Source organism: Lepisosteus platostomus, chromosome 9 (assembly GCF_059453375.1).
Source record: "Lepisosteus platostomus isolate fLepPlt1 chromosome 9, fLepPlt1.hap1, whole genome shotgun sequence".
Classification (NCBI taxonomy): domain Eukaryota; kingdom Metazoa; phylum Chordata; class Actinopteri; order Semionotiformes; family Lepisosteidae; genus Lepisosteus; species Lepisosteus platostomus.
This window is the reverse complement of record NC_142619.1, coordinates 53552726-53564633: the sequence shown is the minus strand read 5'-3', so window position 1 is coordinate 53564633 and position 11908 is coordinate 53552726. Positions and strand designations below refer to the sequence as shown.

At 46.3% G+C, this 11908-nt stretch overlaps 1 protein-coding gene and 1 long non-coding RNA gene across 3 annotated transcripts; one reads left to right on the top strand and one right to left on the bottom strand.

The window, feature by feature from the left end:
- The first annotated feature begins 55 nt into the window (after window positions 1–55).
- Window positions 56–2624, top strand: LOC148655228 (uncharacterized). The gene is made up of 2 exons (XR_015941226.1): window positions 56–542; window positions 1827–2624. It is a non-coding gene; the product is annotated as an uncharacterized LOC148655228 (long non-coding RNA).
- LOC148655227 (uncharacterized) lies at window positions 2559–10304 on the bottom strand. 2 transcript variants are annotated; one of them, XM_088645612.1, is made up of 5 exons: window positions 10285–10304; window positions 7085–7753; window positions 6085–6188; window positions 4391–4758; window positions 2559–2819 (listed from the first exon to the last, which is right to left on the bottom strand). In XM_088645612.1, the coding sequence occupies exons 2-5, from the start codon at window positions 7300–7302 to the stop codon at window positions 2814–2816; spliced, it is 696 nt and encodes a 231-aa protein (XP_088501738.1). In that variant the 5' UTR covers window positions 7303–7753; window positions 10285–10304; the 3' UTR covers window positions 2559–2813. The 2 variants fall into 2 exon arrangements, with proteins under 2 accessions (XP_088501738.1, XP_088501737.1); XM_088645611.1 differs by lacking the exon at window positions 10285–10304 and having other exon boundaries at window positions 7085–7896.
- Window positions 10305–11908: the final 1604 nt, after the last annotated feature.

Sequence of the window (11908 nt, the reverse complement as noted above, 5' to 3'; positions counted from 1 at the left end):
TGTGTGATTTTCAGGTGTCTGCCGGTGAGCGGTTGTGGTTTCAGTCTTTTTTTCAGTCTTGGTAACCCCTACTTAGTTATAAGTCTTTGCATACGTAGAGCTGTTTTAATGCTAAAGCAAAAATCACATCAGATGGCGCTTAATAGTTTATAGAAAGTGGAAATTGCTACTTTCTTCTTGTCTTCTTAGTGTCTTTCTTACTGTCTTCAATAGCTTGTATGACTACTTGAGCTCATCCGCGTGAAATCTTTTTAAATATGTAAAAGGCGAAAGTATTTTTTATGTTCAATTGACTGAATATATATTTACATGTTAACACACATGTAACCTATTCGAATATTAAATACAATATTAAGGTAGTCTATCTCAAAATATGAATGTAATTGGAAAGTCAGACTGTGCTAATATGAATATGTTTTTGCTGTAAATGTTGTGCTAATCGTGATTGCTTTGGCGTCGCTGTAATCCATCGGCTGTGCCAGTAAGTCGCTGAATTTGATCTCCGTTTTTCAAGGGAGAGACGGCGGGTGGACCTTGGAGAGGTGAAAGAGTTTTTAATACAATTAAGCTAATTTCCCCCTGGACTTTACCAATCATGGCCTCCTAATAATCCCCATCTCTGAACTGGCTTTATCACTGTTCTCCTCCCCACTGAGAGCTGGTGTGTGGGGAGCGTACATCACATCCTATAGGTGGGGGCTGCACACTGGTGGAGGGGAGCCCCCCTTACCAGTACAGCACTTTTAGGTAGGACTGAATTTGAACATTTCACCTGACACTGGAGTTAACACCTCTGCTCTCGATAAAAGCATAATGGGATCGTGGGTGTGGAATGAGACCTGGTTTAAGGTCTCTAACGAAAGGTACTCCCTCCGCCCGTGTCGCGGGTCTCCGGGTCCGCCGATCACCGTTTTGGGTGTTTTTATAATTTCCTAAACTGAGTGAACAGCGCCATCTGCTGCCCGGCCAGGTGCATTTCAACCACATGCGCTTGGGTCCGTCCCATTCCAGGTCCCGGGCCCAGCCCAGAGAGGTGAACTTATTAAGCCACACGGAGGGTGATATAATAAATCTGATGCTACAAAATAACCTATTGAAAAAAGAAATACAGTAAACGCAAGGTACAGGAGGAGCAATACAGCACATACTGCCAGCAGTAATATCACCCTGCAACTCACAACTGGCAGCCCACTGAAGCTCAGCAGGTGTGAGCCTGGTCAGTATCTGGATGGGAGACTCCTGGGAAAAACTAAGGTTGCTGCTGGAAGACGTGTTAGTGGGGCCAGCAGGGGGCGCTCACCCTGCGGTCCATGTGGGTCCTAATGCCCCAGTATAATGATGGGGACACTATAGTGTAAACAGGTGTCGTCCTTCGGATGAGACGTAAAACCTAGGTCCTGATTCTCTGTGGTCATTTAAAATCCCAGGGAGTTTCTTGTAAAGAGTAGGGGTGTAACCCCGGCGTCCTGGCCAAATTTCTCATTGGCCCTTACCAATCATGGCCTCCTAATAATCCCCACCTATGAATTGGCTTCATTACTCTGCTCTCCTCCCCACTGAGAGCTGGTGTGTGGTGAGCGTTCTGGTGCACTATGGCTGCTGTCACATCATCCAGGTGGGGGCTTTGAGTGGGGTGTCCAGAAAAGTGCTATATAAGTGTAAGCAATTATTATTATTATTATACATGTGATGTAGCCGGATTTGGCTTTAAAGTGGCAAAGACAAAAGTAATATCACCACTTTTTAAAAAAAATTATTGTATTTGTAAAGTCACTTAGCCCAACTGCTTTTCTAATGACATACTGTGTTTGTACCCATTTATACAGCTGGATATTTTACTGAGGCTATCTGAATACAAAACCTTGCTAAATAAATGGCCCAACAGCAGCACCTCACCCGGGCTTCGAACCCGCAGTCTTCTCAGGCCAAATACAATTTGAGCCTTCTTCAGGGATGGATGCCACCTCTTCTGTGCATCGTAACTGGAAGGCGTGAACACCAGCTTTCTTTCTGCTGCGACACAGCACGTGAATACAGCACCTCAGCCGAAGGGCTGCTTAAAGAAGAGCCCAGCGAGGACTTCGGCACCCACAAAGCCCCTCCGCCTGTGTCACAGTGCTGTGTGGCCAGGAATGTCCCCCCAGCTTGATCCTGCTCTCATCCAAACAGTCCCACGAGAAAAAGAAAATTCCCAACCCTTTCTCCCCAAAATACATGAACAAAAATGTTTTGACAACGTGCGAAAAATCTAGCTCTGGAAAACAGAACTCAAATGACAGAAAAGTACATGAATCGGGGAACTCTCTTTGTTGCTGATTTTAACTACGTGCCATCTACATGAATGAGATGCTTTCCAGAAGGAAATCAATGTCATTTACTTAAAATTATTCATTTAACTTCATACAACTTTTTTTTTGTGTGTGTGTGGGTGCGTGCACTCATTTTCATATTGTAACATGCTTTAGGATTCAGTACAAGAACAAAACCATAATCTTTGTAAAAGACAATAAAACAAACCAAAAAATAATAATTACATCACTGAAGCAGCAGTGGAAACAGCACGTTTCCATGTTTCAGACAAAGCCTAAAAATGAAGCACAAAATGAATAAACTATCATTGGAAATACTTTTACAAGGGATTTTACATTTTCATCAGATACAGCATCCAGGATGGAAACTTTTGCATACGGTGCCCTTGTCTCAAACAGGTGGATCGATCCGTGGTGAGAAAACAGCAGGCCTGGTCCTCTTTCTAGAAATGTTGTTTCTCGAAGTGGGAAGGAGGAGCTGGAGTGCTGAGCATGTCTCGTTCTTTAATCCTGAAGGAACAAACACAAAGCACCATCGTGATATCCTTACCAAGCCGTCTGTTCTATATTCTGCATGCTGCGTTATCAAGGGCTGTGTCACACCCTCTGCAGCCAGAGGGCGCTCCTTCTCTGTCCTGTCTCTAGTTTCCGGTCTGCTGTCCTTCCTGTCCCTCTCTTTGCCTTGGGCTATATATTTCCGGGTCTTGCACTCTGTCCTCGCTCAGCATTGACATTCGGATGTCCTGAGACCCGCCTAGCACCAGGGCGCCCCACGTCCGCTCCCTGAGGGCATAGGTTTCTATACGGCACTCCTGAACTCTTTGCACTAATGAGCCCGGGCCTTTTTCCTGTCTCGCCGCTACGCATATGGGTCTTTTTCTGCTCTCCTGCTCCCCACGGTTAGTCCCTTTGGACGTCCGTGACAGGCTGTTTCTGCTCCCGGGAAGATCCATAGGCTGCGTGTACTAGATCTACCATAAAACTTCATATCAGGCATCTCCAGCTCAGCACTTGGTGAGTCCCAGGCCAGCCAGTTTTATAAGTAACCATTAAATCTGCTGTTTCTAAAGGCTTGGTGATCAGTTCCAGGTGATCTGCTACGTGATTCAGTGTAGGGATTATTTGGAACAACAAACTTTATTCCTCAAGGTGGAGGCTGAGTGTGATCAGGCTGGGAGGGAGGATGAAGAGGAGGAGGCTGAGTGGGAAATCAGGAGGCAGGTGTAGAGGAGGAGCTGAGTGGGAGATCAGGGAGGGAGGAGGCAGGTGTAGAGGAAGAGGCTGAGTGGGAGATCAGGGAGGGAGGAGGCAGGTGTAGAGGAAGAGGCTGAGTGGGAGATCAGGGAGGGAGGAGGTAGGTGTAGAGGAGGAGCTGAGTGGGAGATCATGGAGGGAGGAGGCAGGTGTAGAGGAAGAGGCTGAGTGGGAGATCAGGGAGGGAGGAGGTAGGTGTAGAGGAGGAGCTGAGTGGGAGATCAGGGAGGGAGGTGTAGAGGAGGAGCTGAGTGGGAGATCGGGGAGGAAGGAGGCAGGTGTAGAGGAAGAGGCTGAGTGGGAGATCAGGGAGGGAGGAGGCAGGTGTAGAGGAGGAGCTGAGTGGGAGATCATGGAGGGAGGAGGCAGGTGTAGAGGAAGAGGCTGAGTGGGAGCGTGGGAGGCTGAGTGGGATGAGGCAGGATGAAGAGGAGGAGTCTGAGTGGGAGATCAGGGAGGAGGCAGGGTGTAGAGGGGAGTGCTGAGTGGGAGATCAGGAAAAGCAGGGAGGATGTAGATGAGGAGGCTGAGTGGGAGATCAGGGAGGAGGCAGGGTTTAGAGGGGAGTGCTGAGTGGGAGATCAGGAAAAGAGCAGGGAGGATGTAGAGGAGGAGGCTGAGTGGGAGATCAGGGAGGAAGCAGGATGTAGATGAGGAGGCTGGGTGGGAGATCAGGGAGGAGGCAGGGTTTAGAGGGGAGTGCTGAGTGGGAGATCAGGAAAAGAGCAGAGAGGATGTAGAGGAGGAGGCTGAGTGGGAAATCAGGGAGGAAGAATGCAGAAGAGTAGATCACCCAGGGAAGGTGGAGGATGAGAAGGGAAACTGACCTGGCAGATGAAAGGCAGCTGTTCTTCACAGCAGGCAGCGTTCCACACCATGTGCCCTGTACTGTTGTAGTCCAGCCTGACGCAGTGTTGGAACAGGGGGTCTGTGGGAAAGCCACTGTCCCACATATTGAACTCGACCGAAGTGCCATTTGCCCAGTGCCAGTCCAGGTAACCCTGGCTCACACTCCGCTGCAGCCCGATCCACACGCCCCCCTCAGGGAAGACCTCGCCAGACGCCGCTCCGAACAGTGTGTTGACTTGTCTGAGCACGTCCGGCTGAGCGATGTACAGCAGGTCTGAGTAATTCTTCCTACAGAGTCCCAGAGCTTCGTCCCAAGTCTTTTTTTCAGGGATGTAATACAGGTCATCTGACAGAGAACGCATAAAACGCAGGGATGAGTGGCCTTAGTACAAAAATAACAAAATGAGCGCAGAACGTCAATAAGTCAGCCACATGTATGCTGCTCAGCTTGGCCTTATGCATTATGTACAGTAGAAGAAGCCATTACTTACGGAGCCGGAGCTGCCCCCTTCAAGCCAGAAGCTAAGCAAGGCTGGGCCTGGTCCATACTGGAATAGGAGAGCTCTGTGGAAAACTAGGCTGCTGCAGTAAGCATTTCTGGTGGACCTACTGACTACTGACTTTGTTTTGAGGCAACAGTAAGGCGTTTATTAGGTTGTTCAGCTCCTTCCCAGATATACCAGAAATGCATCTCTAATTCTGATGTTAAAACGAACGTTTAGTTATATTGTCTTGAAAGCTACAGTAGTTCTTTTCCCAACAGTTAAACTACAGTTGTTCATTGACAGATCTGTTACATGTATGTATTCAAATTAAAAGCAGAGGCAACAGAAGAGCCCCTGGGGAGGCGGAGGGGATTTCCAGCTCTCTTTCAGGCACCAGCCCTTGAAGAGCTGAGAGACGTCAGTAAATCAGCCCCATTAAGCTGATTTCAGTCATAATGAGCAGAGCTGGAAGGCAACCTTGCTGGTGCGCTGGTTCTCCAGGATGAGGACTGGACACCCCTGGTGTAAAGATGGAAGATAATATTTAGCCTTTAAATAACCCCCTTTTTAATTGCTGCGGCCAAGTCATGCGAGACAGTCTAGGGGATTTCCCACTGCGTTGTGCAAGATTCCTGCATCAAAGCAAGGTTATAATACTGAACGAATGTGTTGGTGTGTTTCATGGGGGGTTTCCAGGCCTCCGATGTTCCTGGAAGAAAAGGGAAATATTGCCGCACACTTGGTGCATGATTCTGCAAGAGCAGAGAGGTGCGGAGGAGACGTTCATGGGGAAGTGCGGAAAGAAAGCAGAGGCACTGCTGAGCCTTCTTCAGGGGTGAGGGAGGGAGAGGAGGGCGAAGAGAAGGGCAGGGAGGGAAATCTGGGAGACAAGCTCCGGGAGATGTGTGCGGAGATGAAATCTGCGGAGAGCCTTTCTCCATCCCAGAGGGGGAAACCCCAGCTGGAGCCCGCCTGTCCCGGCCAGCCCGATGTCTCGTCCCTCCGCCCTCCACATCCACACACTTCCTGTTTGCATTCTGGGAATCGCAGCACAGGTTTCAGGCGCCCAGAGATGACACAGGGATCCTTAAAGTTTGGATTGTGCTTGTGTCCCACAAGTCTATCTCTCAGTGGACTGGGGCAGCTGGGCCAGTGGGGCAGCTCCTGTGTCTCCTGTGTGTACTCACAGTCATATACGCAGGCGTAGGACGTCTCCAGGTATTTGTAGGTGCCACCGCAGGGGTCAGCAAAGTTCTTGACTGTCACCGTGCAGATGATTTTGTTGCCACAACTACGATAGACAACAGGGACAGTGTCAGGTTTGCTGGTGTCATACAGCTGCAGAGCCCTGTTCTTCAGTGTTACTACATGAGTGTATTATAATCATCATCATCATCATCATCATCATAAACTAGTATGTCCAAGGACAGGTGCTTGACAACCTGGGGAAAGGGCTCTGGTAGTACTGTATTGAACACTATTTTACCACAGAGAGGTGACAGAAGTTTTCCCTTCCTTTATAATGGCATGGTAGTGTAGGCCTGGCCTGTTTTGTATTATTTCCTCTATTCAAAATCAAATGTAATTAAGACCTGAAATTTTGTGGTCCAGTTAAAACTAATGGCGAACAAGCTCTGGCTGGAATTAATGGCCAGGATCCACAGGGCTGCTGGGGAGAATTTTTTAAAATGTTTTTTTTTTAATCTTATTTAAATGACTTATTTATGTTTTTTTGTTGCGCACAGCATCTGCTCAGTTGAGCTTTTCTTACTTGGGGTGAAGACGACCCTAACGACAGGAAATTGATTCCAGTTGTCAGATCACGTATACGCATACCTTAGCTTTGTGCAACAACCTGAAACTTTCAGGTACCATAAATAATATTATTGCTAAACATATGCCATTCTAATCTGCAAGCGACCAGAATATAGAATACGAATTTTTGTATAAAAATGCATTAAGTGAATAGAAGTCAGTCTGAGGGATCAACTACTGTAACATGGCAGACTCCTAGGCTGCAGATGAGGACATCCTTGGCTCTCCTGCATGGGTAGGTGACAACTGTTGCTCAGGGAAGCTCCTGGGAACCCACACGTGATTAGAAAGGATCAGAAAGCTGCCCATTTATGTCTTCGTAACTGTTGATAGCGAAACGGTATCCAGTGTGTTTGTAAAGGCGTATCTTACCTCTGATTGACATAGGTAAATTGGTTGGAGAGACAATCGGTCTTGGCCAGCACTGAAGCAGCTTGATTTTGACTGCAGACAGAGGAACTGGTGCGCCCATAGTTGACCTTGTAGATCTTAATGACACCCTTCTCTGCCAGAGACAGCAGTTTGGAAACAGAGAAACAGTGACAAGACGCCGACAGACTGTAGGAAATCGAATGGGGCGAAGTACACATTGCTGTGTCCGCAGCCACATGAAACCTACAAGGTATATTCTCACAGAAATAGCCTGTAAATTGGAACCTGAACCTGTGTGGAAATGAGGTGGAAGACTACGTCGTAGACTGGGGAGCTGAAGTTTGGATGAGAGGAATCAGAGGCCATTTGGACAGCAAATGGGAAGTAAGATGAGATCGGTATCCAAGATGTGTCCTACGACGACTGACAGAATCCACATGGAATCTGGCTCCTTCAGGATTTTTCTAACATTTTTTATGGTAAAATTTTTAAAAATCATACGGTGGGAAAAATATAAGATTTTAAAGAGGGCTTTGAAAGTGTCTTTTTTAGACAATGCCACCCCACTGTGTAATGAACGGGCAGCCTCGAAAGTGTAAGACTTACCACAAGCAATGGAACCAGTTAACTCTTCACATATTACACTTGTGTAGTTCTGTTCTTTAGACTCTGGAAGAGATGATGGATGTTAATTCATAGATTTTCCTGGGAGACTTATGCAACAGGAAATTTGGGACCGGTCAGAGAACTGCTACCACACAAAATCTCAACTCGCATCTTAACTTGACTGAACAGAAAATTGAAGTTAAAAAATGCTCAGAAATGATTGTAAAAATTGCAGAGACATTTTCAGAATAGCAGGAAGTAGGCTAAATTAAATTAAAAAAGGGTACTTTATTTGAGTACAATAAAAAAAAATATGACTATCCAGTCACAAATATATGACGAGATATATCTAGTCATAACCAAGGCATGTGTTTTTGAATAGTTCCCTTGAAAGTGTTAGGAGCAAGTGTTCATGTATATTTTTTTCTTTTTCTGAGTTTAGAAACACCAGTTTGTTTGTTTTTTGCTCTCCCAATGTGTAAGTGTAAAAGACCTCTAATCAAACCCAGGTGGGTATTGCAGCCAGGTGTTGGTGGGGCAGTAGTGGGCACTCTACGCTCTGAACCAGAATTGCCAAGCCAGTGCTTCATCATGGTGAACAGGGACACTGTGCAGTGAACGGTGCCAACCTTCAGGTGACACACACACCTGAGGTTCCGACTAATTGGCCAGCGAAGCTCCTCACAGAACTGCTCATTAGAGAAGGGGTGTTTACCCTGGTGCCCTGACTAAGCTCCAATCTGGACCGGTACACTTGGCCTACCTAAAGTTCCCCCTTTTTCCAATTAAAGAAGCAATGTCACACTTCTCCACCTGGTTTGCTGTTGTGGAGCTGCTGGCGGGTGGTCATCCAGGTGTCTACTGCACTCCAGAGCTGGAAGAACTGTGAAGCACTTTGAGGTCCTCGTGCATGAAAAGTACTTTATAAATGCAAGGAGTTCATATTAAATCAATATACTATGGGGTACATATACTGCATCGATAATAAAGTGGGTCCCCTTCATTGATGTTTTTCCTTTTGGATATCTGAAATGCTGTCTAAGATGATGGATGAGTGACAAGGTAGGTTGAAGTGGCTCCAAAATGGGCTCGTGTCCATTGCAAAGCCTGAGAAAGGAGTGTAATTACAGGTGACCAACCACTAGGGGCTGCCAAAGGGCCTCTGTAAGGAGACACACCGGGTGATAACGTGTTAATTGATTTATTGGAGAACAATGATTGTGCACTTTCCCACATAGGTTTAAATAAATATGTACTATTTGATGCATGAGGGGTACTAAAACACTCGGACTGGGGCCTGGGTAGGACATGCAAACTCCACACAAAAGGCACAGTATACCACCCCAGTATCTATGACCCGAGAGCTGTAAGACTACAACTGATGTGCCACCATTCCCCAGGTTCCAGCTAATGCCTTGCACTTGTAGTTATAATAAAAGTAATGGGCTGGTATGTTGAATTGCATACAATGCAATAGCTCACACCCACCAAAAAGTGGGTGGCATATTCTGACAACTTAAAGGGGAGTTAATATGGGTTTAAATATAAACTTTTTGCTATATAAGGGGTACTAAAACACTTGGCCTGGGGCCTGGGGGAGACCTTCGCCCTGCTGCAGTTACACTGGCGGGGGCCCTACAGATATGATTTCATGAGTCGAGGGTGTCTGTACAGGTCTTCACCCCAGATGTTCCCAGCAGGCCTCCATCTCCCCAAGAGCTCTGGATCTATGGATTCTGCCTCCTGCCTCCATTTCCCTGCAGGGGGGGGGGGTCCCATCTCTGCACAGCAAGTCCTCGTCAGTACAGTGCCTGTGTTCCTTGTCTGTCAGATGATCTAATCTGTTAGATTATGTGAAAACACATGACTGCCCACGACACTGGTAACTGCTGCTGGCGCACGGGTCTGTTCTGTATGACACTGGATGGGGATCAGAATGTGCAGACGAGCCACTAGGGTTTCAGCCCACTCCTGCAGCACGTGTTCTGTATATCTGGGCTGCACAACCGCAGTCCTGGAGGGCCAGAGGGCTCCTGGTGTTCCTTCCACCTCAATCGGGTTTCTTCAGAGCCTGGAGATTTCTAAAACCTGCTAGATGTGTCCAGGAGGAGCTGGACACAGCATCTGTACACGCACAGCCACAGTAAAAGCAATGGACAATGAAACAACAGGCAGACCTGAGGACATGCTTGCATTGAAAGTACGCTGCTAATTGAAAGGGACAGAGAAAAGGAACTTGTTAGGCAAACAAACCAGTCTCCTGTCTCTGAGACGTGGGTTGAGGCATTTGGGAACACTAGTACTTTCTCACTAAGCCGGTCACAATGAAAGATACTGGTCTCGCGTCTAATGTGTTGTTGTTTCAATGGTAACTTCAAACATCACATCTGCTCCAGGCTGGAGGTTCACTGTCAACAACGCATAGATGTTTGGCAAGAAACCCTGAGCCTGTGTTAGCTCTTCAGTGATCACTGTAGAATGTGAGATTGGGCTGTGCTGCTTAGGCTTTGAAATGTCCTGTTTAACACACAACTCCCTGGGACCCTCCGTGCAGTACAGGAGAAAGAAGCAGGAAAACTTCACAAACAACTCACCAGAGACCACAAGTATTCCTGCCAGCATTAACAGGAAGGCTGTTTGGGGAGAGGAAAGAAATGGCATCACCTAAACTAAAGGCAACAGGGGCAGGACGGTTTATGAATGGACTGCAGTAGCAGCTGATGTGCCACTAGAGGCTGTCAAAGGACTCTAATGAATGTAAATAGGCTCATTGGGTGGTAATTGCTTAATTAGATTACTTTTGAAGGGTTAATATACACATTCTCACATGGGTTAGGTTAGGTAATAGTAGTTCAGGTGGGTAGCTGCGTTAGCATGCATAGGCTGCAAAGGAACAGGTAACAGGTTTATTCCATGCTGAAAAAAAGAAGAAAGGAAACACGACATTTTGGCTATGAAGCCTTCTATGGGTGTAAGAAAGATAGGCATAGCAGGTTAGGTCATGATGCTAAGGAAGTATATTGTTTCTCTGAAAGTCTCTCTCTGTGTCAGACCTGTGAATGTCGTTGTCAGCTTTTATATGCAGAGATCTTGGGACTGCCCCAGCTAAGTGTTATGTCTGCCACAGCAATCCTCTTAGGAAAATGGGAAATGATCCAGAACCTCGTGGGACACAGAGCATGTGTGAGCTCTTTCTGCGGAGACCCCTATAAGCTCACCTACCTGGGAGCAGGAAAGGCAACTCTGGGGGTTGCATGGTTTCTGCAAAGAAGAATTGACAGGGGTGAGAGGGCATGCATTTTCTGGAAACATGTCACAGAAACATGTACTTCAAGTTACCAAATACATAGAGCTAGATTCTGAAAACAGCAGGCTCTTCTTTATTTCAAGAGCTGCTTTGCAATAAAACCACAGAATCACAATGTAGTCACATTGATTCCCTGGGATCTATTAAGGTTTTGGGACCAATGGGCTCCTGAACTAACGAGCCAGGCTGGGTGAATGAGTTTTTCTGTGATGTTCTGCTCTGTTCTTGTCCAGTTTGACAAGAGAGCAGAAAGAGTGTGAAACAATCTGGCAGAGCATCTGAAACTCAACAGAGAGTGAAATACAGATTCTGGTATTACAGAGCAAACTTTTGAAGAAGTAAATGTCTTCCTAGATTTTAAGTAGTAGAGCTCTTTTTAATGTAGAATTTTGCATTCAAAAGCTCTCTGTCAAAGTAGTTCAGGGCGCAGTGCATATGCAAAAAATTATCTAACAAATATGCATGTTGGGTGTCACAGACGTCTCTCTAGGTCTGAAGAGCATTAGATTTGCAAGCCTTTTAAAGAGGTAAGATATTAAGTCTTATTTCCAAAAGAAATGAAACACCCTATAGGTTTTAAAAGTAAACTAGAATTTTAGGAAAAGCTTCAAGATGATAAAGCAGAAGAGGCCATTTCATCTATCAAGCTCATTTAGTAGTAGTTAAGTGATCCGGTTATATCTCGACAGAAGACAGGGTATGAGTATTGACAACACTGCTGGATAGCTTGTTCCATTCTCCCACCACACTTTGCGTAAAGCAGCCCCTCCAGCTTTCAGCTCTAAATGCACTTCCAGGTACTGTAGTTTCCTCTTGTGTTCTCTGGCTTGTGTTTTACTCCTGGGTTGGAAGAAATCCCCTAGGCTGAATTTTTGCTCTTTTTGAATATTTAGTCAGTAGTTTTCCCAGTT